The sequence below is a fragment of the Elephantulus edwardii genome, unplaced genomic scaffold, assembly GCF_000299155.1.
Source record: "Elephantulus edwardii isolate Elephantulus edwardi_28Jun2011 unplaced genomic scaffold, EleEdw1.0 scaffold00002, whole genome shotgun sequence".
Taxonomy (NCBI): domain Eukaryota; kingdom Metazoa; phylum Chordata; class Mammalia; order Macroscelidea; family Macroscelididae; genus Elephantulus; species Elephantulus edwardii.
In genome coordinates this window covers 25,427,492-25,454,711 of record NW_006399752.1, presented here as the reverse complement: position 1 = coordinate 25,454,711, position 27,220 = coordinate 25,427,492, and the positions used below count along the sequence as shown (strand labels likewise).

The window sequence follows — 27,220 nt, the reverse complement described above, 5'->3', positions numbered from 1 at the left end:
TATTCCATCCTGCATCGCCTCAAAGCATCCATGGGGACAGCATGGCGAGACTACATGTCCATCTGCGGGCTTCGCACACATGGGGAGCTGGAGGGGCACCCAATCTCAGAGCTCATCTACATCCACAGCAAGATGCTCATCGCAGATGACAGGACAGTCATCATTGGGAAACGGGACAGCGAGCTGGCTGTGCTGATTGAGGACACGGAGATGGAGCCCTCCCTCATGAACGGTGCAGAGTATCAGGCGGGCAGGTTTGCCCTGAGTCTGCGGAAGCACTGCTTCAGTGTGATTCTTGGAGCTAATGCTCAGCCAGACCTGGATCTCCGGGACCCTGTCTGTGAGGACTTCTTCCAGTTGTGGCAAGACATATGTGAGAAAAATGCCAATATCTACGAGCAGATCTTCCGCTGCTTGCCGTCCAATGCCACACGCTCCATGCGGGCACTCCGGGAGTACGTGACTGCAGACCCTCTGGCCATAGTGAGCCCTCCCTTGGCACGGTCTGAGCTCACCAAGGTCCAGGGCCACCTAGTCCACTTCCCCCTCAAGTTCCTAGAGGAAGAGTCTTTGCTGCCCCCCCTCGGCAGCAAGGAGAGCATGATACCCCTGGAGGTGTGGACGTAGCTATGGCTTTCCGTGGTGGGGCTGAGGTTGGCAGCTGCTAGGCTTCCCCCATCTGGCTCCTGTCCCTTAACATGAGACTGAGAGGGCTCCTGTCTGTCTCTTTACACTAATGGACTGAGGGCAGTGCCCTCTGAGACCAGGAAGGGGCAGGCATCCCTGAGGGGTTATTGAGAAGACACAGGGGACCCCCCCTTGGGGAGCAGCCAAGGAAAACACTCCTGACTCTAGAACGGGGAGTCAGGAGAGGAACTCAGAGGACAGTGTCTTCCTCGATGCCTACTTCAAACCAATGTGACCACTGGGATTAAGAGGATCATGCCTGAAGGAGGAGGGCCCTCTGCCCGGGGCCTTTCCCACTGCTCCCCTGGGTCCTCACCTGCCCAGGGTCTTTCCCAGCCTATTTCTGCCAAGGTGGAGCAAAGGTTAGAGTCACTTCTTCCCTCAGCCCCACTCGGGTGCTGGACTAAGCACCACTGCCAGCTGCTGACAGACACTAACTTTGTATCAAGCCACTAAGTGTTTCATAAATAAAAGTGTAGAAAATGTGCCTTCCTCTTCTGGCAAAAAAAAAATAAATAAATATGATAAAAAATTACAACTTTGATGTGCAATCTCTCCTGATTGTACAAATCGCTCACGATATGATAAAAATGATTGTAGCCATATCAGGACAGGCAGGGAACTGCCAGAAATTCTAACCTGTTCAGAAGAGGGATATCATTTCAGTCAGATGGCTTTTAGCAGAAATAGAAGATTCTATAGACTATGCAAAAGCACTTAGCTGTGTGGATCATAACAAATTATGAATAATATTGTGACCAATAAAAATTTCAGAAGTTAGTTATGCACATGTGGGTCTTGGTCATAAACCAACAAGACCCAACGTAAGTCTTTATATTTTTTCCCTTTTTAAGACATCTAATCTAGATTAAGTAAAAAGTTTCCTTTTATTAAATTTTTAAAATTTTGATGACTTTATTTTTCTATCTCCCAGATTTTTAACTGATGCTCTTCTAAAATGGAGTTTTGTTTCATTCTTGCTTGTTCATTTAAAACTTTCTGGTTCTTTTTAAAAGAAAATATTTTCCTTTATTTCTTTAAAAGTTCTAGACATAATCATTTTGGAATAATAGCTTGGTTCACAGAATTCGTTTTATCTGGAGTGACTGTATTTGTCAATAACTAGGTTTTCCTTTTTGGAGGGGATACTTGAAGACTTGAGGTTTTTTTTAATTTTGATTTACAGAATCATTTTGAATAGGAAATTTCTATTTTTATGTATGTTGGGTCTTTCTTTCCTCCATCTCCCTAACCAGTGGTTTGTACTTCTGCCTTACTCTGCGCTTTCATTGTCAATGAAGAACCGAAAAAGAATTTGAGATTCTTGCTCCACAGTAGTATTGAAAATCTCACTGACCCAGAGTGAGTGGGGACTTTGTTTCAGTGCCTGGTCATGAGGCTGCCTGTATTCTCTAGGAGAATGTGGTTTTCTAAATCTTTGTCTAGAAATAATACAAATCACATCCAACTCTTCTGTCCAGTTTCTAATCTCCTTTGACAAAGTGTCAGAAAGTTAGAACCCGTGTTCAGTCAGTGAGCCTAGCTCTCTTTGTGTTTCACAGGGATCATTTTACTCTGTACCTTTACTCTATAAATGAAGGAGCCTTAGTAAAATATTGTATAAAGTGTTAGCTTGCTGACTGAAAGGTTGACAGTCCAAATCCACCATCCACTCCTAGGGAGTCTCCTCCTATAAAAATGTACAGCCTCAGAACCCCATTAAAGTCTCAGACACTGTGAGTTTGACTCACTCACCCCTAGTGAACTTGGCTTCTGTCATGGAGGATGTGCAATGAGAGTGTTCCTTAGAAGCAAGAATAGTGAAACTTTAACCCATATACATTGGACCTGTTGCCAGGAGAGGCCAGTCCTTATGCTTGGACATTATGCTTGGAAAGGATTGACATGCTGACTGTTAACAATAGGCTCAAGTACAGCAGAATGAAGAGGATGGCATGGTATGGAGCAGGGTTCAGATCTATTATTCATAGGTTGCTATGAGTTGTAGTCAACTTGACAACACCTAACAATAACAATAACCACAGCAACAGCATAAAGAGCTGAAGTCCTAGTTGTTAAAGTCGGCTTCTAACCCTAGGCCTTTGATAGCAGGCAAACAGACCAACTGTCCCTTTTTTGCTCATGGTCATGTCTTTTTTATACCATCTTTTTATTATTCTTAGAATTGTTTTTTTTTTCTGTTAGAAAAAGGAGACAGTTCATAAAATTGTACATTGACTGTGCTGTGTGGCCTATACTTTGTTTTCTTTTAGCTAGATTTGAACTTCTCAAAGGAGGGGTATCTTTTTACCAGTAGCATCAAGCAAAAGTTGCACCAAGCTTTAGGTGCTTGATGAGTGTTTTCTGAATGAAGGACTCTTGTGCACATCTTCTCATTCCTGAAACTAGTTGGAATATTTAACTAGATTCCTACCAAAGATATATAATCTTGGCAGCTTACTTAACACCACTAAGCTCTTTCTCATCTTTAAAATGAAGATAATAACTCATAGGGTTGCCTGAGGATGTAATAACAGTTGCGTGCCAAGGTCTTTATTTGGATATGGATTAAGAGGCACTCCAGAAATGTTCATTCTCTTTTCCATCTGTCCCCACCTCACCTTGATCAGCAATTAAACTTTCCTGGCACAGCAAACAATTTCTGCAGTTGTTGTGGGGTTGGGTCCAGTGCTATAAATGTGAGTTAGCATAAGATGGTTGATGGTGTTAGACTTTTATAACTTTATTGATTTTCCCCCTCCCTGTTCTCTTAATTACTAAGAGGAATTGCGTGATTGCAGATTTGTCTGTTTCGCCCTTTAGTTCTGCCAGTGTGTGTGTTTCATGTAATTGTTTTTAAAAAACATGGAGTTTGTGTTGTTAAAATAATATATATATATATACACACATGTGTGTGTTCATCTCTTATCAGTATTTTTTAAATAAATTGGCGTACTGACATAATAATTGCATTTTTTTAAGAATTCCAAAAAAAGAATTTTTCTTTTACTTTTCAAAGAGAGGAGCGAACTGGGGGTGGGGGGGGTGGGGAAGGCTGGGCAGGGAAAAAAGTGCAACAGTGAATGAATGGAAATCCAAAATCTCTGTAAATGTTCATTAAAATTAATAAAATAAAGTTTAAAAAAGAATACATTTGGATGAGTTTTGACATATATACAGCAGTGAACCCATTGCCACAGTTGAGATTATGAACATATCTTCACCCCAAAAGTTTCCTTGTTCCCTCTTATAATCCCTTCCACCAGGCTCCACTCTCTGCCTCCACCATCTTTAGAAAACCACTGATCATCTTTCCCTCACTCTATATTATTTTACATTTTGTAGAATTCTATATAATATAATAATACTGTATGCATTCCTTTTAAAAAATTATTTTAATGAAAGTTTGATCTTTGATCTGCTTCCCCCGAAATGCAATTAATTTATTGTCCGTGTTATAACATAGCTCACTCTTTATTGCTGAGTTAGTATTCTATGAGATGGATATAACATGATTTGTTTGTTCATTCACTTATTTCTAGACATTTGATTGTTTCCAGGTTTTGTCTGTTAGAAGTAAAACCACCATAAAAATCTGTGTGTAAGTCTTTGATTGGGCATATGATTTAATTTCTCTTAGGTAAAAACCCAAGATAAAAATGACTGGCCTTTTTTTTCCATATGCTTATTTTTCCTTTTTTATATCTTAATGAAGTTCACATTTTTGCATATTTTATTGAGTTTTGAGCATGTGTAATTTGTGTGTGTGCAGGCTGGGTTTAGAAGAGGCTAAGGATATTATAACAAATGTTAGACTCTGAGAAGAATGGAAATCCCAGAACATTTGATTGTGCTTATGCAAAACCTATGCTTGGTCCAGAAGACATTCATCAGAACAGAGCAAGGAAACACTGCACGTTTTCGATGCAGCATAGTATTCCATTGTGTGACTGTACCACAGCTTCTCTATCCATTCGTTTGTTGATGGGCACTTAAGTTGTTTCCAACTCCTTGCTACTGTGAACAAAGCCATGATAAATACGAGTGTGCATATATCTGCTTGGATGTCAGTTATGGTCTCTTTGGGGTATACTCCCAGTAGTGAAATTGCTGGGTCAAATGGTATCTCTATTTGCAACTTTTTGAGAAAGTGCCACACCACCTTCCACAGTGGTTGCATGATTTTACACTCACACCAACAGTGAATGAGGGTTCCAGTTCTCCACAACTTCGCCAGCATTTGTTGTTTGCTGCTCTGTTAAATTTTGCTATTCTTATTGGGGTGAGATGATATCTTATAGTTGTTTTGAGCTGGTCTTGTTTTTACAAACTCCCTTAGATTCTGTTTTTCTGGAAATATCTTGATCTCTTCATCATATTTGATGGGCAGTTTTTCTGGGTACAGTATTCTTGGTTGACATTTGTGTTTTTGAGTGTTTATTATGTCATTCCTCTGTCTTCTTGCTTACATGGTTTCTTTTAAGAAATTTGTGCTTAATCTCATCTGCTCTCCCTTGTAGGTTACTCTTTGTTTCTCCCTCGCAGCTTTCAGAATTCCCTCCTTATCTTTGGTTCTGGCAAATTTTACTATGATATGCCTTAGTGTTTTTCTTTTGTGTTCTATTCTATATGGTGTTCACTCAGCTTATTCTCTCATTCTTCATTATGCCTGGGAGGTTTTCTTCTAATAATTCTTCCACAACTTTTTTGATGTCTTTACTTGCTTTTTCCTGTTCTGTGATTCCAGTGATTCACATGTTATGTCTCTTGATGGTGTCCCACATAATTCTTAGGTTTTCTTCTTTTTCCATCCTTTTTGATTCTGCTTTTTGCTGTAGCAGATCAGTCCTGACAATTCTATCTTCTATTTCACTGGTTCTGTGTCCATCTCTTCAACTCTGTTCATGTGTCCCTCCATCATGTTGACAGCATCTGAAACCTTGGACCTCATATTTTTGATCATGGTTTCTTGTTTTCCAGTGCCTCTAATGCCTTGTTTATTTTATCTACATTGTTCTGGATTTTTTTTTTAAGCTTCTGGTTTTTGCTTGCAGTGTCCTGTAATTCTTCAGGTTTGTCTTTCACCCATTGAAAATATTCAGCCATTATTCTTTTAAATTCTGTGTCAGAAAGTTCCATCAGACTTTCAGACTTCAGGAAATCTGTTGATACTGTGTCATTTTGGGGGGAGGGATGTGATATCTTGCTTTGGGCTTGTATAGGAAGTGAGGTAGTCTGCTTCTTACATGACATTGCTGTGGTAGAGTTTTTTGTGCCTGAGGTAATAGCTGGTTCTTGATTTGATGTCACTGCTCCAGAAGAAGGTTGGGCAAATGGGTGTGTGGATGCACATAGTGTGGGTGCACACGCAGATGCATGCAGGGGTGGGGGGAGAACATACATGCAGACCCATGCAAGGGGTGGGGGTGGGGGGTGCCAGACCTGAATAGAAAACCAGAAAGCCTTAGTTTTTCCCTAGAAAACTGGGTCTCCCACCCTAGTCAAGCTTCAGCTGTCTCACTCCCTCCTGCTTATGATGAAGGGGTTCCACAGTTGGTCCAGCAGTCAGCAGTAATTCCCCTCACTAAGTACCTCACACATATTCACTGTCCTACTTGCTCTTGGAGGGTGGAGCCATGACTCGCTGCTCCCCGCCGAGACTCCCAAACTCACCCACCTCTCTTCTAAAGTGGGCCTAGTGAATTCAGACTTCTGACCTATCATTACCTGGTACCTTATATACTATCCCACCAAGGTTCCTTTTTTTCCCATTAGGATTCCTATCTTGAAATATTTTTTGTCTAATATTTGTATAGCCACTCTGTCCTTTTAGGCTTACTGTTCACATGACATATATTTTTTCCATCTTTTTTATTTTCAATCTCTTTATATCTTTGCATTTAAATTGCATCTCTTTAAATAGGATCAAATTGATCTAGCCTTTTTAGTTGGACTATCTGCCTGTCAATTTAAGGCTATTTTTGTTTAATGTGCTTATTTATATGGTCATATTTAGTTCTACCACTTTGCTCTCTGTTTTCTCTCTCTGTTTATAATCCTTTTGTTCTTTCTCTCTTTTCTATCTTCCCATTTAAAAAATCCCTCAGACTTACGGCCATCAAGTCAACCCGCCAGAGTGGTATGGCCTTAGCTTAGTAACACAGTTTCCTACAGACCACTCCATCAGAGGTCCCTTAAGTAACCAATTTTAATTCTGTTGTTTACTTTTTAGACATACCTCTGCATTATTTTTTTTAACGCTTAGTGTAGGGATTACAATATGCATCTTTAAACTAGCTTAGTCTATTTTTAATTAATATCCCATTGTTGTGAGATGCTGTCAGGTTGGTTCTGACTCATAGCAAACACATGTGAAACAGAACAAAACTCTGTCCAGCTCTGTGCCTGCCTTAAATGGCTGCTGTGTTGGAGCCCATGCTTGCATTCTCTGTGCCTTTCAGTCTCCTTGGAAGTCATCATGTTTATCACTGAACCTCTACTTTACAAAGAATGATGACCTTCTTCAGTCCTGGCCCCTCCTGATAACATTCAAAAGTCATGTTACATCCTCACATATAGCAAACATTGTGACTGCGCTTCTGTAACAGATTTGCTTGACTTTTTTTTTTTTTTGCAGCCTGTGCAAAAATATTTCTTTACTTTGTGTAAAATACAGGGAAACTTTCAACAATATATTTGCATTTATTTCCATATTTAATGCTGTTCTTGTCATATATCTTACTTCTCTATAGTGTTGCTATCTTTGCGTTAACTAGGCATATATTTTGCAAAGAATTTTTGAGAAAAGTTAAGAATATATCGTACTGGATTAGGGTAGGTGCTAATCATAAGAGATTTGGAGACACACAGATTTTTGAGTGATGCAGCTACAAGTCAGTGAAGAACCACTTAAAGAATGTAAAGAAAAGAATTCTCCTTAAGTTGGGGTCACAGAGGACTGGCTGCTCAATCCCTCCCACCCCGAAATCAACAGGGAGAAAACTGTGACTAATTGTTTTTATGGTAGCAGCTACATTGTAGACTGTGTTGGAATTTGCTGGTACTACAGCATTTATCAAGGGAAAGGAAATGTAAGTATTTCTGGAAGATCAGTGGAGGAGAATAGCAGCCTGGAACTATTTTGTTTGCTACTCAAGTAAACTGCCTGGAACGACAGTGAGGTCCAACAGTCTTTCAAGTGACACCCAGCAAGCCAGTAGGAACTATTTACATCAGTGGAGCTAGGCTTACTTGAGGTGAAATACTTTAAAGTGTACCTGAGAAAAAGGAATGCACTGTAACCATCATCACATGATCTTTTGACATGATTCAAGTTGAGACCACCTTGCCTTCTTCCAACCTCCCTTTCTCCTCTACCAACCCTGAAGAGGATCTGCAGCTGAGAACGGGGAGAGCAAGTCATGGAGCTGGGGTTAGGGAGAAAATTTGATTACCAAGGTAGTATTTTTTGCAGTTGCATCACAATGTGTTGTTTTAAGATGATTAGGTGTTTTAGGTGCCATCAAGTTGGCTGTGACTCATAGTGACTTTATGTAAAACAGAATGAAGCTCTGCCAGGTCCTGTGCCTCCCTCACAGTCATTTTTCTGTGTTTGACCCCATTTTTGTAGCCACTGTGTTAGTTCATCTCACGGAGGATCTTGCTCTTTTTTTTTTTTTTTTTTTTTTTTACTTACTGACTCTCCACTTCATCAAATATGATATCTTTTGCCAGAGCCTGGTCATTCCTAATAATATATGCAAAATATATTTGATGAAGTCTTACCGTCTTCACTTATAAGAAGTATTCTGGCTCTATATTTTTTTCCAAGATGTGTTTGTTCTTCCAGCAGCCAGTGGTATGTTTAATATTCTTCACTAACATCACTCTTAATTCTCATGTTTTGTTGCTAAGTGCTATTGAACCATCTCCTCTTTGTCATGATCATATGCACCACAGAATGGAATACTTCCTGAACTGTGCTGTGCACGCCATCTCCTGTGCTCAAGATCCCATTGTCTCAGCCACTGTGTCAGCCCATCTCACTCGGGACTACCCCTTTTTTAATGACCCTTTTGTGTTTTTCCAGAGATTAGTCCTTCCTGATAACACACTGAAGTATGTGAGACAAAAATATCATCTGGGAGCTCTGGTGGCCTAGTGGCAAGAAGCTAGAGGATCTTAAGCTGCTTTTTGTCCATGTGCATCATCGTATAAATTAATACTGACCACACCTAGCAGGAGAGAATTTGAGAGTGATGATGGAAGTGCAAAAAACGTTAACATCTTGAAACATCTGAGAGGTTCAGAAGCACCTGTAATGAGTCATTGAGATGATTCAAAATTGCTTGGCTTCTTTGCCTGATGATTTGCCACTTTCAGAAGCTGGAATAAGAGTAAAAACTGAGCCAATGGATGCAGGTCATAGTGACAATTGTACTGAACAGAATGAACAACAAAGAGAAAATTCTGGTCACAGCAGAGATAAGATTATAGAGCGTGACACTGCTTTATGTGTCCTAATTGATGAAATGAATGAAAGACTGTGAAAAATTTTATCCCTGCTGCTTTTCTTTTGTCCTTTAAGTAAATAGCATTATACATTAGTTTATTTTCTCGTGAAAAGTCTTAAAAGAGGTATAAAGAGTCATAAACAACCTTTCTCTTGATAGCATTTTTATAAATTATGCAATGTCAAAGGTAGTAAGTTTACTTTATAGGAAGCATAGATAAATGTGTACCCTTACATTAAGAGTGATTACTGTTTAAAAGCGATATAGGATTGGGTATTATGGTCATGACAAGAATTCAGAATGAAGGCTGCGTAGTGGAGTGGACTAGGGTGGGGGGATTGTATAACAATGAAAGAATTTTTCTTTTACTTTTCAAAGAGAAGAGCGAACTGGGGGGGGGACGGGTGGGCAGGGAGAAAAATGCAACAGTGAATAATTGGAAATCCAAAGTCTCTGTAAACATTCATTAAAATTAATAATAATTTTTAAAAAGAGTCATTACTTTATAGAGCAAAATGTTTGCTGCTATTGTTCTTGTTTCTGGAATTCTAGTAAAACTTTGAAGTTATCTTTGGAAAAAGAGAAGTTTCATTGCAATACCAAAGGGGCACAATTCAAATGCACCAGATGCTCTGCTGGAGAAGGAGGGGCAATCTCCTCCTGTGCCAATCAGATCTAACTCAGTGGTACACAACAAGGAAAAAGAAATCTGACCATCCTCAATTGTAAGACATACTCTGGCAGCACTTCTTCCAAGACTGATTTGCTTGTTCTGGTAGTCCATGCATGGTGTATTTAATAGTTTTCACCAACTTCATAATTTAGAGGCATTCTTTTATTATTCATTGTCCAGTTTTCACATGCATTGGAAGTAAGTGAAAACACTCTATGCTGCTGTTATGTCGAGTCAGAATTGACCCATAGCTGACCCTGTGGCAGGTTTTCAGAGGCAGTTAATCACGCAGAAAAGCAGCTGATGAACTGCATGCCTTCAGGATTGCAGTGCAGCGTGTTACCACTAGGCCATCAGAGCCACCCTTGATTAGTTTTTGGTAAGGGAAGAAAGAAAATAAAAATGGTATCTATTTTAATACATATAATTAAAAGGTAGCTTAACTACTGAGTCCTTTGGATCGATCAGTAATTAACATGTTTCCACTTGTATAGGATCTTGAATGAGTACTTAACAAAAATTAAGTACTCTACTATTAGGGGAAAGGTTGATGTCCAAACCTACCCTGTGTGGTGGCTTTCTTTGAGAAAGGCTTGGCAATATGCTCCTATGAAGATTACAAACAGAGCATGTGGGCTGTTCTGCCCTGTCATATGGCATCACTGTGAATCAAAATCTACTCGAAGCATCTAACAGCACCATCTATCTACAGTCTGGACTTCGTTCTTTTGCTGGAGAAATAGAGCAATGCATTGTGTATTTTCAGAATTGAGTGGCACTCTATAGATATATGTGACACTGCATCTCACTCTGTGTGTGTGTCTGTGCAGCAGGAAAGAAATGACATGGAGGGGTGCTTCTGGTGGGCTAGTGTCACTTTTGTGTGGTAGCTGTGCGAGAACTTGGTCAATCTTGCCCAGCCACGCCATAGGTTGATGCCTGGATGAAGACACCAGGCTTTAGCCCTCTGTCCTGTCCTTTCCCTCAGGGCTCCATTTTCAGCCACCTTCCCCAGGCTGCTCAGAGAGTGACATGAGCCCAGGGGCAAGCTGTTACTGGTACAAGTTTGTAAACCTCGTGGCTCCAAGTACCAGCAAATGGACAGAGTACCCTGTGCACAGGTTACTTAAATATGTATGTATTGTGAGCATAAAAACATATATACTATATATAATATGACATTAAAAATATTTAAGTCACCAAATGTGCTGTGTGTATCCTGGATATTAAGCAACATGTACTTAATTTTGTAAGGCATTTTGTTGTCACTAGAACTCTGAATTATTGTTTGTTACTTATATGTCATATGTTGTTGTTACGTACCATTGAATCTGCCCCTAACCATAGCTGACCCTCCAGTGGATTTTTAGAGGTAGTTAACCACATGGGAGGAGAGTGCACATTTTTTTCCCACTGAGTGGCTGGTGGATTCACATGACTTGCCTTTGGGTTGGCAGTGCAATTCCTTTCCACTCAGTCACCGATCTCCCCCTGTGTGCCAGATTGTTATTGTTGTTTGCCATCAAATCAGAGCCAATCCGTAGCTAACCCATCAGATTTTCAGAGACAGTAAATCACATGAGAAGAGATTGCCCATCCTTCTCCAGTGGAGTAGCTGGTGGACTCCAAGCATGTGCCTTGGGGATTGCAGTGCAGCTTCTTGCCTCTAAGACACCAGAGCTCCCAAGATAATGTGCCACCTTGTGTTTGTTGTTTAGTACCTTCAAGTTGAAACCAACCCATTGCTGATCCTTCCGTGGGCAGTTAATTTCAGAGGAGGAGTTACCCATTCTTCTCCTGTGGAGCAGCTCGTGGATTTGAACTGTGTACCTTCAGGATTGCAGCATAGCTTCTTACCACTAGATCACCAGAGCTCCCTTAGTGTGCCAGATAGTGAGGATTAAATACATTCTCTCTAGTCTTACATATTACTGGAAAGGTATGTAATCCATTTTCAACGTAAGAAGCCAAATTTGGAGATGAAGGCACTTGACCGAAAAAGTATTGTGGTTGTAAAGCCAGGGCATTTGGTAAGAGCTCTGTTCTGAAACTTAAATTCACTTTTTTCAGTTAGGTGGTTACACATTTTAGAAATACAGATTTGATATCTTGTTAAATAATTTCCTTGGCTCAAAATTATAGTTAATTTTACTCAGTATCTGCAGTTTTAGTCTTATTTTGGATTTTACAGAATCAGAAGAGGAAGTTACGACTTCTGGTTCTCCTTTTTTTTTTTTTTAATTGTGGAAAAAAGTGTACTTACAGATGAGAAGGTAGAACATATCATTTTATCAACACTTTGTAACTATTGAGTCCAGTTTCTCTATTGTATATAAGTTCTCCATGAGTCAGAGTCAGCTTGATGACACCACTACCAGTTATTATCTGTGTCAGTCACCAGAACAAGAGACATTCTCTATGCCCTTCTCTTATTATAATTATCTTCTCTTTATGAGTTAGCCACTACTCTGACCTAACCTTGGTGGTAGTTCTTTTCTTTTTTTTTTACATTTATTGTTACTGTTCTTTTTGCCCTTCAAAGGTGGGTGGGTGGCCCTGACCCTAGAGTAAGGGTAAGTAAGGGTGGAGTGAATCCTGCGAAGCCTGCTCCAGGGACTAGCTTAAAATCCTGTAGAATTTAGCCTTTAATTGCTTTTGGTGAAACTTTCTTCTAGGTCGTGGAACCCTGGTATGTCCACTTGCCGTACAGAGATAACTTGTGGTTGCTTTGAAGCCGAACACTGGGACACTGATGGGTCAAATGCGAGAATAGATACCCATGGTGGGCAGTGTTTGGTGGAGCTTCTTGATTAAAACAAGCTTGGAAGCAGGAGTGGCATCCAATTTTATGATAGCTTGTCTTGGGAAACCCTATGAACCTGGAGAAAGGACGAAAGTTATACAGGTGTCCAAGACTTTAGTTCATAGGGTCGTTATGCCTCAATGGCACTTAACAACACCATCACCACTCCAACTGTGGGAGACTATGTCTACCTTAGTATTTTTTTTTCCATTAATTTTAATGAAAGTTTACAGAGACTTAGAGTTTCCAGTTATTCATTTTTGCATTTTTCTACCTGCCCACCACCTCCTCTCAAGTCACTCTTCTTGAAAAGTAAAACTCTTTTTATTATTATGCAGTCCCTCCCCCCAAATCCATTCCACTATGCAGCCTTCGTTCTGGACTCCTGTCATGACAATAATACCTAATCATATATCCCTTTTAAACAGTTCTCTCCCTCATATCTCTCTCTCTTATGTTTCAATGCAGTATACATAATTTATCCCATCTTTCTCAGTCTCCCCCCTAATCCTGATGTCAGTCCCATTTTACAACAGTGGCACTATGCAGTATTTGTCCTTTCCTGACTGCGATATTTCACTCAGCATAATGTCCTCTAATGCCACCCATTTTGCATAATATTTCGGGAGTTCCTTGTTTTTCCGTGCTACATAGTTTTCCATTATGTGACTATACCAGAGCTTCTCTAGTCATTCGTTTGTTGATGGGCACTTGAGTTATTTCCAACTCTTTGCTATTGTGAGCAAAGCCTCAATAAACATGGGTGTGCATATATCTGCTTGGATGGCAGTTACGGTTTCTTAAGGGTAAATTCCCAGGAGTGGAATTGCTGGGTCAAATGGTATTTGGTGGTGGTTCTTTGTAGTTTGATCTGTGTATGCTTTGTTTTCTTACACATAAATATATACCTAAGAATAAATGTCTCTTTCCTATGTTGTTGTTAGGTACCCTGTGAACAACAGAGCTGAACTGTTCCTAAGCAAAAATAAATCTATTTTAAAAATTTGTTTTCTATATAGATTAGGGGTTGCTTAAAACATACATATATATCACAGTAGGAATTAATAGTGTCAGAATCATAGGGGAAATGTTTGACTTAGGAGTACTAAATAAAGTTAATGTACTAAGGATATAATTGTTGTATACCCTCGAGTTGGAACAGACCCTCCAGTAGATTTTCAGAAGCAGTAAATTGCATGAGAGGAGACTACCCAGCCTTCTTTCACGGAGCATCTGGTAGATGCAAACCACATCCTTTGGGATTGCAGCACAGCCGCTTGCCAGTTAGGCCATTAGACCTAAGGATATAGTACTAAGTAGTAAGTAAATTATTTGCTTAAGAGTAGCTTTTCAAGAATTTGACTAAACATACAATTGCTATTCTGATTGTTGTTGTTGTTATGTGCCATCAAGTCGCTTGCAACTCATAGCGACCCTATGTACAAGAGCTCTAAATGCTGTTCTATCCTGGCTATTCTGATTACAGTTGATATTAGTCAGTGCTTTCAGCTATGATTATTTGTTATTGTCTTTCTACTCACCCTATATGTATTAGCCCATTGTACTTTTTCTACATTAGCATTTTCCAATTTTGTATCAGATCAGGTAGAGTAAGTTCAAGTGTAACTTGCCGTAGTATAATCTCCTTGTTTTTCTTTCTCTTTTGCAGCATGGGTAGGTTCTCTCTCTATGGGGATGATTTTCTTTTGCTGTCCCATAGTCAGTGTCTTCACAGACATATTTGGATGTCGGAAAACAGCTGTCATTGGTGCTGCAGTTGGCTTCATTGGACTCATGTCGAGTTCTTTTGTAAGGTAAGGGCTTAGTTTTCTCATGTCACCATGCAGGAACTGTTAGCTTTATAACTACTTTTACACCTTAAAATGACTATTTTTTTTTCCCATTTCAGATATTTCCCTATTCCTGTTTTTATTGTTTGTAACTTTAAGCAGTTATGGGTTTTTAATTGAACTGTTAATCATTGCAACAAATCAGATTTGGCTAATTCTAATGATTTCATTTTTACTCTTAGAGCCGAAATGTTAATCAGGTTATAAGTATTCCCTAGAGCCAAGGAAAAGGTTTCTACTTTTGTTTTTCTCCTCACATAAGAATTCCAAATTATAACTGATGTATCAAAAGCAATGGTCCTAGAGTCAACTAAGTCTGAGGCTCAAGAATAAAAAGTGTACTTTAAAGGATTGTTTAGAGGCTTGCTAAGAAAATATTTTTTCAATGATAATTAAAAACTTGGCTATGCATTCTGGTCCTGTTAGAGGATTTATTTTTTTCTATTAGAGGATTTTTTTCTGTATTTTAAAAAACACAAAACAACAAACCAACAAAAACACAACCCCAGAAAAGAAAAAAAATAATGAACATGCTAAAATTTTAAAAGATCATGACAAAATAAACTGGTCACATGCAACTTAGAATAAAATGTAATATCTCAATGTGCCCTTCTCTGGTGCCTGTTTGCTAAAAGGTATAGTGAATGGAAGAAACTATAATGGCAAGGAACTGATGGGCACATTAACATATGAGTTACTTCTCTGTGTAGCTCAAGTCCACCTCCTAAATACCAATGTATTGTCAGAATGATGCCCAGTTAGAGACTGGAAGGTTTAATATGTCATTCTGACCAAGAGGATGTGATGAACAGGTAAGTCTGTTAAGATCATTTCTGTCCTCTGTCTCTACTTGAATGGTTTATCTTTTATTTTCTCTGCTTCTTTCTATTCCTTAGCTATGTTTATGCTTTAATTTAAAGGGATTATTATGATCACCAGAATTTACCTCCTCTATGCCCCAAATAAGCTTATATGTATCTTGACCTGTTTACTTTTAAATACTCTTACTTGTATCAAAGAATCATGGTTTACTAATTTACCCTTCCCACACTACATGAGCACACGTGTTCCTGAACTTTAAGCTTAATTTTATATCTTCTTGCACCTAAACATTGCCATTAATATCACTTGCAAGTTACAGCTTGTTAAAGATTATTAAAAAATTGCTAGAACATTATATCAGTGGGGAACTATAGAAATTCAAGCCGAACTCAGAAGAGGCTGTGAAATCTTGCTGATGTCAGATGCATCTTGGCTGAAAGCAGAGAATGCTAGAAAGATGTTTACTTCTGTTTTATTGACTATGCAAAACCAGACTCTGAATCATAAAAATTATGGACAAAATGGAGAGAGATATGAACTCCAGGACACTTAATTGCGACCATGTGGTACCTATACATAGACGAAGAAGCAGTTATTCAAACAGAACAAGAGAATACTATGAGGTTTAAAAATCAGGAAAAGTGTGTTGTGGTTGTATCTTTTCTCCAGTCTGCATGATGAGCAAATAATGCGAAAAGATGAAGATTAATATGCCATCAGAATTGGAACAAGACTTGTCAACAACATATCATAAGCTTGTTTTGTTTTGTTTACTGGAAATGAACAAGACTTGAAGAAGTTGTGATGAAGGTCAAAGACTTCATGATATATGCATTATACCTCAACATAAAGAAAACAAAAATCTCAACTAGACCAGTAAGCAAAATCATCATGAGTAGAGAAAAGATTGGTGTTGTCGAGGATTTCATTTAACTTCGATTTACAGTCTACATCTATGAAAGTAGTTGTCAGGAAATCAAGTGACATAGTGCCTTGGGCAAATCTGTCTCCAAGGAGCTTTTAAACTGCTAAAGAACAATGAAAGATGTCATTCTAAAGCCTAAGCTTTGCCTAATCCAAACCTTGATAGTTTCTATTGCTTCATATGTGTGTTAAAGTTGGACAATGAATAGGGAAGACTGGAGAATTGATGCATTTGAATTGTGGTGTTGGTGAAGAGTGTGGAATATACTGTGAACTTCCAAAATAACAAGCAAATCTGTCTCAAAAGAAGCATAACCCAGGTACTAACTCCATAGAGGCAAAAATGGTGAAACTTCGTCTCACATACAAGAGCAACCAGTCTCTGGAGAAGGACATCATGCTTGGAAAAGTAGAGAGTAAGCAAAGGTAAAGAGGACCCTGAAAGAGAAGGATTGGCCCAGTGATTACACAAATGGATTTCTGCCCAGCAGAGATTTTGAGGATAGTTCAGGCTCAGGAGGAGTTTCATCCTGTTGGACATTGGAGCAGTTTGAGTCAGTCAGAGCTGATTGATGACATCTAACAAAAACAACTTAGACAGTGTCTTTGGATTTTAAACTATTGATAGAAATCAGGTATTCCATCTTTAAAAAGGTATCATAATGTTTTTGAGTCTTCTAAAGTCTTTTAAAGGAAAAAGCAGATTTTGTTTGTAACAAAAGTCTGTTTAAGTCTCCCATATCACTTTCTTTTCATTCTTTTTTTATCAGTAATACATCCTCTTTGATCTGGAAACTTCCAGTTACCCATCACAGGTATCTGTGGTTGCCTTGTTGTTGCATACCATAAAGTCAGAACTTACCTATAACTGACCCTCCAGCAGGTTTTCAGAGGCAGTTAATCATATGGGAGTCAATTGTCCATCGTTCTCCCACTGAGCAGCTTGTGGCCTCAAACTACATGCCTTCAGGATTGCAGCACAGCTTTTGTCACTAGGCTACCAAAGTTCCCATGATGGCCTACCTACTTGCCTAATGCATTAACATTCAGCTTTGATAGAAGACTAAGAAGTAGAAAATTTATAGAATGTACTGCCTAGTTTGGTAGATAAATCACACATGTGGAAGTCCAGTTAGAGCAACTTTTAAACCCAGGTCATACTTGTTTAACCACTGAAAAAGAAAAATTATATAGCGGGAGCTCTGGTGGCTTAGTGCTAAGGAGTTTATTCTGCCAACCCAAAAGCAGATGGGTCAAATCCACCAAAGAAAAATGGGTGGTCTCCTCCCATGCAATTTACAGCCTCTGAAAACCTGCTGGTCTAGTTTTGCCTTCTTTCTTTTCCAGCCTCCCCAAGTCACATTGGTGTTTCTTCTTTGAACCTTTTTGTACACATGACCAGTGTTTCACAGAAGTTTTAATAATTTACAGTGACTTATTTATTTGCCAAACTCCCAGTGACTTGAATCATGTGTTAAGGAGGTAAAAAATTTAGAAGTGAAAAGGTACAGTAGTGAAAATGCCATTACAAAGCACATGCACTTTACTCTGTAGGAGAGATAAGCTAATCTTACACAGAGCTGGGTATTAAAATCACATTCAAATGATATTTTGATTTATTTTGTAAAGTTTGAACAAAAATTTGTTGAATAAACTTTATCTTAACACTAATATGTTTTTAAAGTATATAGGTAATTTTAAGATATTTTGGTAGCTTTTCCTTTTAAGTGAGATTTTACAAATTATTCCATTTTCATGTAATCATTTATAGACATTTTGTTTTATAACATTAGTTACAGTTGACTAATGTAATTGTAAAATCTAATCAAACTCTTAATGTGTATTGCCTTTCCCTTGACCCTACTGATCTATTAATTTTTGCTCACCCATCCCTCCCTTCTCTTCCCTGTTAATCCTCCAAGATTGTGCTCTGTGGAAACCTTTCCCTCCCTTTTTGTATTAATGGTCTTATCCCATAATGGGAGCTCTGGTGGCATAATCTGTAGGGAATTGCACTGCTGACCCTAAGGTGGCACATCTCTAGCAGTTTGAATCCACCAATAGCTCAGCAGGAGAAAGCTGGACAGTTTTCTCCCAAGTGGTTTAGAGGCTCCAGACACCCGGTGGGTCAGTGATGAGTCTGTGCTGAGTCACCAGTAATGAGGAGTAGTTTTCAGGGTTTTTTCCAATGCCACAGTTGTCCTTTTGTGACCAATTTATACCACTCAGCATAATTTGTTCTAGAGTCGCCTGTATTGTACAGAATTTCACAAATTCTGGGTGTATTATTTTTATATATAGTAATGGATAGTACCCCACTGTGTAAGTGTACCAGAATTTCTTTAGCCATTCATCCATTGGCAGGCACTTGAGTTGTTTCCAGCTCTTTGCTGTTGTATAATACTGCAATAATAATAGTAATAGTGTGTATATGTCACTTCAAATGAAGTTTTGATTTAATATCTGTGGCTCTCAGGTTTTCCAGCTGACAGCATTGTGCTATGGTGATAAAGTATATAGAAATTGATGTTCATGAGACTGTCCCATCTATTTTAGTTTTAATATATGCTACTAACAATAGAAATGTATACTAGATTTCCACTCCCTCCTTTTCTCCCTCACCCCAATTAGCAAAATAAATAACAAGTCTACACTTTAGAAGTAAATTGGAAAACTACTTATGTGAACATGTTGATGCAAAATGAATGAATGATTATTTTACATTTTGTGCTGATTTTTTTTTGGAGTGCATGTTTTGTTTTAATAAGTCTCTGGGTAGCTTAATGAATGAACCACATTTTAAAATATTTTTCTCACTAAGTACTTGATATACATAGTACCTCACTAGATACATTGCAGCTACCTATTCTTAAGCTTGTTGAATGCAGAGTGGAGATTCAGTAAAGGATAAAGTAGAATTAATCTAGAAAGTCTAGATTGAGTGACTCTTGAGACTGATGTGAAGATGGTGTTAGCTGTAGATTAATGGACAGGAAAGGGCATCTCAGAACTGCCAACATTTCTCAATTTTATTAGATTCTAGAGTTCCTTTTGATTATTTTGGCATATTGCTATATTAACATTATTCTGCAAAACATAATCATTAACTAACTTTATCTACCTTGGTTTCTAATAAATTGTTTGCTTTTACTACTGATAAACAGTCTTTTAAGTTAGACTTTTCTAAAGAAATTAACTTTCGTTTTCTTTTATTCCTTACACTTATTGATTAAAAAGAGTGTTGTAATCTTTTACTTTGGTGAGAGATGTGTAATTATTTTGCTGAACTATGAAGTTTTTAATCTTTCCTTCCTCTTTTCAGACATACATGACCTGAAAACTTGCTAACTGGAATCACTCACAGGCACATTTAATTTAGTCTTTCTGCAATCAGAATATGATTTCTTGTTATCTTGCCCAATAGTGAGAATAGCACAGTAGAGGGCGAAGGTTGGTCTGCAGCCCTTAGGCCAGCAGAAATGAAGCCCTATTGCTCTCTGTGCAAATGTTGCTGACATAACCTTGGGGAGAAAAGTCAAATGCAGCAGCTTCTTTTAATAGATTGCTTATTAAGGAAAACTCCAGGAAAATGAATGTATTTTAATAGTTTAATTACTTTTTTCTAGTTTTATTGAATTTAGGGGTTTTGTTTAGTTGCCAGTGTTTCAAAGCCAGTGCCCTGTTTCTGAGCTGTGCAGGACTCATTAATTCTATGCTCTCCTGACATTCACCGAGAGGAGGGAGAGAATAGAATCACTCTTGACTTGAATGATCATTTTCCACATATTTGAGGCATTTTTGTTATCTGTTCAGATTCAGTGAAAATATTTTTAGTGCTCCATTATTGATTTGTTATGTTCTCTACCTCTGCTTTTCATTTTATTTGTAGAAAGTAGATTGAAAGTATTTAAGTAAACCTTACGTTTGCTGTAAGGTTTTGCTCTACCCAGGACATGATAAAAATAATGAAAGCTGCTTTCCATGTCTTTGATCTTTACACAGCTCCATCGAGCCTCTGTACCTTACCTATGGAATCATATTTGCCTGCGGCTGCTCCTTTGCATACCAGCCTTCATTGGTCATTCTGGGACACTATTTCAAGAAGCGGCTTGGACTGGTGAATGGTATTGTCACCGCTGGCAGCAGTGTCTTCACCATCCTGTTGCCTTTGCTTTTAAGGGTCCTCATTGACAGCGTGGACCTCTTTAATACACTGAGGGTCCTTTGTATCTTCATGTTTGTTCTCTTTCTGGCTGGCTTTACTTACCGACCTCTTGTTTCCAGTGCCAAAGATAAAGAGAGTGGATCCAAAGGGGGCAACAGATTTTCCCTCTTTTCTAGGAGAAAATTCAGTCCTCCAAAAAAAATTTTCAATTTTGGCATTTTCAAGGTGACAGCTTATGCAGTTTGGGCAGTCGGAATACCACTTGCTCTTTTTGGATACTTTGTGCCTTATGTTCACTTGGTGAGTATGCGTCTTGGGTTTCTCTGGTAACAAATATTATTCTATACTGAAAAACTTTTCAGGAAAGCCAGATAGGAAAGGTTAAAATTGAACTGGAACACTATCCTAGTTATAGTTCTGAAGACTTTTGAAGTTTAAAGACTCTCAAGTCAAGGCCAACACACCCATCAGGCCTTCAAAAAGAGATCTGGTTCATTGTGCTCATTGGTATTTTAATATCTCCAAACTCAACAAATCAAAAGGATCTATGAAAAGTAAAAGAAGGGTGTTCCAGTGGCTTGGTGGGTAGATATTTGCACTAACAACCCAACAGCGGGTAGTTCAAATCTACCAGTTGCTCCACAGGCTGAAAGTGAACAGTACTCCCCTATGTGATTCACAGTGTCTGAAAACTCACTGAAGAGTCAGCTTTGAGTTGTTTCAGACTTGATAGCAGTGTTTTTTTAAGAGAATTATCATGGCCTATTGTGTAAAGAACTTCACTGCCAACCCAAAGGCAGGTAGTTTGAATCCACTGGCTGCTCCATGGGAGAAAGATGGCAGTCTCCTACCATGTGTTTACACGCCTCTGAAAATCCACCAAAGGGTCAGCTTGGAGTTGGTTCTGACTTGGAAGCAAATGAGTGAATAAATTTTGGAAAAAATTACATCACCAAGAGTAGGTTACTCTTCCTTTGAGTAACTCAGTAATCTTAATAAGAGATGAACGAATTTGCCAACGTAAGTTATTCTTCAACAGAAGGGTGCAGAAATAAGGTAGGTAGCAAAGCACTCAGTGGCCTTGATACAAAGATGCTTTCCTTTCCCTCCAACCCCACACTTCAAGGAAATAGAAATTCTATTTAGTAGAATATTTGAGAAATATTTAAGAAGTTCCAAAAGAGGCTAGAGTTAGAGTTTGAGTGGGAATTGGGATTTCAAATGAGCAAGCAGTTTATACGGTTTATTTCTTTTCCACTGGGCAAAATCCAAACTCTATCTTAAAACAATAATAAGTAGTTTCTAAAATATTTATCCCTAGCCAAACTTGCTCAAAAGTACTCTGTTTTATATATTTATAATTATATTTATTTATATTACTTCTGTTTAACTGATAATGTATTATAGCTCCATATAGTTGACAAATTATAAAGAAAATGTGGTGCTGACATCACTTTTTTTTAGTGTGCGCATGTCTGTATGTGCCCAAAGGGAGTAGATTATAAACTAGAGAAGATCCAGTCACTCTCTTTGCCCTTCCCTTTCTTCTCTCTCTCTCTCTGAAAAAAATAGTTACTCCCAGTTTTGCTGTGGTGGTGTGGTAGGTGAGCTCTTCACTGTCTGTACCACCACATGTTGTTCATTGCTATTAGGTTCTTGTTTTCTTTACCAATTCCTTCTGTTTCCTCTGACCTTTTGAATATCAGAGTATCAAGGGATCTTTTCCTCATCTCAGTATGTATGTATTCTACTGGTGGCTTCATTGCATCTCCTACATTTAAACATCACATATATGTCAGTCACTCTATAGCCTTAATCCAGACTTCCTTCTGAGCTCTTTATTAGACTTATATATCCAACTACTTAGTATCTCCACTAAGTGACAGCAAGATGCTTCAGATTTATTTATCTAACCCCAAATTCCTTGTCTTATGCCTCAAAACTTGCTCTGCTGCAGCCATCTTCCTCTCAGGATATTGTGGTTCCGTCCTTTCAACTGATCAGGCCAAGAACTCTGGAATCACCACTCTATACTCTTTTACATTTTTTTAAAATTTTACCCTCTTTTTGTTGTTGTTGTTGTGTACCGTCGAATCGGATCTAGCTGGCACAGGAGAAGATTGTCCCTCCTTTTTCAGCAGAGCATCTGGTGGATTTGAACTGTGTGCCTTTGAGATTGCAGTGCAGCTTCTAGCCACTAGGCCACCAGAGCTCCCTCACTCTGTACTCTTTTTTTTTTTTTAATAATTTTAATGAGCATTTACAGAGATTTTGGATTTCCATTCATTCATTGCTGCACTTCTCTACCTGCCCAGCCCTCCCCCCTCCTCCAGTTTGCTCCTCTCTTTCAAAAGTAAAAGAAAGACTCCCTCCCTGGGACACAATCCCCCCACACTCCTCCCACCGCCCCAAGTACATTCCACTATGCAACCTTAATTGTACTCTTGAGGTTTCCATCTTGGAGAAGGTGCTACTAAGGTGCTCTTTAGAAGCAAGGATGGTGGAACTTATCTCACACAATTTCAGCATTTTGTCAGGAGGAACCAGCCCTTGGGGAAAGCCATTGTGCTTAGAAAAGTAGAGAGTCAGTGAAAGAAAAGAAGACCTTCAGTAAGATATATTGACCAAATAACCACAACAGTGGTGGAGCTTGGGAAAATGGCAGCGGATAGGGTAAGGTTTCAATCTGCTGTTCATAGGGTCACTCTGAATTGTAGTCAACAACAATAGGCTCAGTCTAGTCAGAAAATCCTGTTGATAGACCCAGGATCTGACCTTATCTCACCATCTAGACTTCTAGCATTTTAGACCAGACCACCGTCATCATTCCATGGTCTCCTGTCTCAACTCCATACCATGTCTCATGCTCATGTGGTCTTTTCTCAACACTGAAACAACAGGCATTCTTTCAAAACATAAGTCATTCAGTTGAAGATGCTTCAGTTGGTTCCCCTTTTACGTAAAGTTAAAATTAACGTCTTGGCACAAGGCTGTCCATGACCTGACCTCTTTTACCTCTCTGACCTCATCTCTGACCAACCTCCCTTGCTCACTTTTCTGTAACCGTATCGGCCTCTTTGCTGATCACTTTCTAAGTGAGGCTTACCCTGACCACCTTGTTGAAACTAGAACCCTCCACCTCTGCCCATTCCACAGCATTCCCAGTCTCCCTCACCCTGCTTCTCGCACACTCCATAATTGTTTGATTTGATTACTGTTTATCATCTGTATGTATTTCTCTACTACAATATGAGGTCCACTAGAGGGGAGTTCTGGTGGCTTAGTGGTAAGGAATTGTGCTGCCAACACAAAAGTAGGAAGTTTAGATTCACCAGCTTCTCTGCGGGAGAAAGATGGACAGTCAACTCCCATGTGGTTTACAACCTCTGAAAACCCACTGGAGGGTCAGTTGTGGGTCAGTTTCAACTCTGTGGTACATTACAACAGGATGATGATGGAGTCCAGGAATTCAGCACAGTGCCTGGGCTATAGTCGATACTCAAATATTTGTTGAGTGACTTTATCTCTTGTGATATGCTTAAGGTCATGTCAGGTGAGCAGCCATCATTTTCCTGTCATTTTTGGGTTTTTTAAAAATTCTCTACATTTAGTATCATAATTGTTTTTGTATTTTATAAGATGTAATACTACTCATATCTATTAAACACCTAAAATATTAAGCTGAAACTCAGTAAACCTTTAGAGTGTTAGGTAACCACTGATGATTTCTGTTGATAGTAGGGGAAACTGATATGTTTTGATACATAACCTTCTTTGTATATGTTGAAATTGTAACTTGGTAAATAAAAGCCATTTTTTAAACTCTCTCACTATTAATAAATATATATAAGGGAGGAATAGAAACTTTTGATGGTTATCCCATTAACAAAAAAAGCCAATTAGTATGTCCCCTATATGTTGTTGTTAAGCACCATTGAGTCACTTGTGACTCATAGCGACCCTATGGACAAAGTCTCTGAAGCCTTACTGTGCTGGGCCAGTCTCACTGACTCCAACGTGCACCTACCCCCATTCCCTAGTCACTGTATCAATTCATCTCATCCGGGGTCTTCCTCCCCTGCACTGTCCCTCCACCCCTCCGAGCGAGCGTGATGTCCTTCTCTAAGGACTGGTGCCTTCTGGCCATGTGCCCAGGGTAGTGAGACGGAGCTTCAAAATTCTAGCCTCCAAGGAGAAACTTGGTTTTACCCTCTTAAAGACAGACCTATTTGTGTATTAGTGTAGCAACTGAAAATTTCAAGGAACCTCAGGTGATGTTTGTGAGTTCAGATACCCACTTCATAGTCCAAGCATCACTCATTTATATAGATTCTGTCAAGCAGTGAGCATGTCATGGCAGCCAAATGACTGATAAATGTCTCAGGAGGCAATATGACCTCTCGTTAACATGAAATGCCCTATCTTAAATATGAAGATGGTAATTTAGTTTAAAGGCTTTTATATTTTTCTCCTACAAGCCTTGAAAATCAGCTAGGTACATTGTTCTTTGATTCTGGAACATATATTTAGGTCAAGTATTTGTTTTTTAGTATTATATCCATGTAGTTCTCTATCAAGAAAATGGTTAAATCTGTAATACACATGTTTACTAGACTGTGTGGTGGTTTTGTTTGTTTTATCTCTGGTAAGATAGAGGTGTGTTGGTTTTATGGCACATTGACTTTTCTCAAGAAAAACTTGAACCTGTGAAGAAAGATTCCATGCTCCTGATGATGTAAGGATATAATTGTTTGCCTGCTGGTGAGGTTAAGTGGACTCCAAGTCCAGTTGTAATCGAGGAGGGAAAAAACCCACACAAGTTATTTTAAACTAGAAATGAAAGATGACGCAAACAAGCCAATAAATGGGACATATAGTACCTCAAGAGTTATTTGATAGCTTTAAGTGATAGCAAATGAGTCAGTATTTGAATGTTGCTGTTAGCCTCACAAGCCAGGGTACCTCTGTCCACACTGCAGTTAGAGCAGGAGTACAGCTTCAAGGTAGAGTTCAGAACGCCAAGCCGTAGGGCCTACTTTGAGCCATGCCATGCCCACACCTTTCTGTTGAGCTGTCTCAGCCATTCGAGCCATGCCATGCCCACACCTTTCTGTTGAGCTGTCTCAGCTGTTCTGGAATGTAATTGAAAGGATATCATGTAACCTTGGATCCTGCCCCAACATCCCGCCTTTGCTCTCTAGTTCGTTGTGAACATGGGAAAAGTCAGGCCAGACAAAGTTGCTTTTTACAATTTCTGATAAGCAGGGCATGAAACATTCTTAGCTTTGTTTTCAGTTTTGTTTTCTACAGTGGACACTAAGCATAGAAGAAGAATAAAAAATGACAAATGGATAAGTGCCTGATCTAGTCTGTCATATTTTACTATTCATTGCAGCACTACCCACAATAGTACAAAAGTAGATAAAATCCAAATAATCATCAAGACCATATATACATAAATAAAATGTGGTATATACACCCATTAGAATATTATTCAACCGTAAAGATACATGAAATACTGATACATTTTGACATATCCATCTAGCCTCTCCTTCCCCCACTTACCCCCTACTCATTAGGGACTCATTTGAAATCAGGGAGTTTATTTACTTTCTGAACTGACTGTAGAAAACCCCTCAGGGTCTCCCGTTGAAAGGGCACTGCTTATCAATTTGGATCTACAAATCCACAGACATGCATTTGTGCGGTTCATTTGTCTCTGCTTCCATGTCCAGTGAAGTTGGAGTCACATAGCTGGAAGGGCAGTTCCTAGGCTTCACTGCACAGTGTAAGACCGTATGCCCACTCCTCGCAAACTTAAGAGGGCTTGGTTTAAACCACAGTTTCCTTTAAACAAGTATGACAATTTTTGAGTGCCACATTTCCTTTTTTTTTAATGAACATTTTAGTTGCAGGAAGATTCCGTAAACAGTCTTCTTCAGTCTTTGGTGTGGCATTATCAGTGTTCCCTTTTCGCAGCAACAGAACCTGACTTAGGGTGGTAGATGATCTTTCAGAGTTATAATGCTGTCACGCGGTTGAGGTAGACCTTGAACGGGATCTTCTTAAGAAGATGTATATAAATAACACATAAATATGTATATAAATAACACATGATTTCTCCTGATCCTTGTGTTTATCACTCTATGAGCTTCCAGAGGAGCAAAGCCTTGGGACCCATCACATGCCCCAGTCTTGCCAATAATGATTGAAAAATTTTGGAAATGATGTGGTAGTGTTTTTAAAATTATAAATATATATTAAAAACATTTACCAATTCATCTTTAATGAGTGCAATTCAGTGGCATTGTGTTTACCTTCTTGTGTCACTATCACCACACTATTTCATTTTTTTATTTCATTTTTTAATTTTTTTTTGTGGGTGTGCCATCAAATCAGATCTGACTGGTACAGGAGGAAATTGCCCCTCCTTCTTCTCCAGCACAGCATCTGGTGGATTCGAACCGCATACCTCTGGGATTGCAGTACAGCTTCTTGTCACTAAACCACCAGAAATCCCTCACTATTTCATTTTTTTAAATTTTATTTTAATAATTTTAATGAACATATACAGAGATTTTGGATTTCCATTCATTCATTGTTGCACTTTTCTCCCTGCCTACCCACCCTCCCGCTATTTCTTTCTTTTTTGTGTGTGTGTGTGAAGACTACTGTGTTTAATCACATTATTATTTTTTATTTATCAAATTTTATTAATTTTAATGAACGTTTACAGAGATTTTGGGTTTCCATTCATTCATTGTTGCACTCTTTTCTCTACCC

The 27,220-nt window shown here is 38.8% G+C and overlaps 1 protein-coding gene across 1 annotated transcript in view; it reads left to right on the top strand.

Moving 5' to 3' along the window:
- The window catches only part of SLC16A10 (solute carrier family 16 (aromatic amino acid transporter), member 10), a 169,409-nt gene that overhangs the window by 100,196 nt on the left and 41,993 nt on the right, over positions 1–27,220 (top strand). The window contains exons 2-3 of the mRNA XM_006879037.1: positions 14,346–14,490; positions 20,275–20,737. Coding sequence (XP_006879099.1) covers positions 14,346–14,490; positions 20,275–20,737 — 608 coding nt within the window. The remainder of the gene's footprint in view (positions 1–14,345; positions 14,491–20,274; positions 20,738–27,220) is intronic.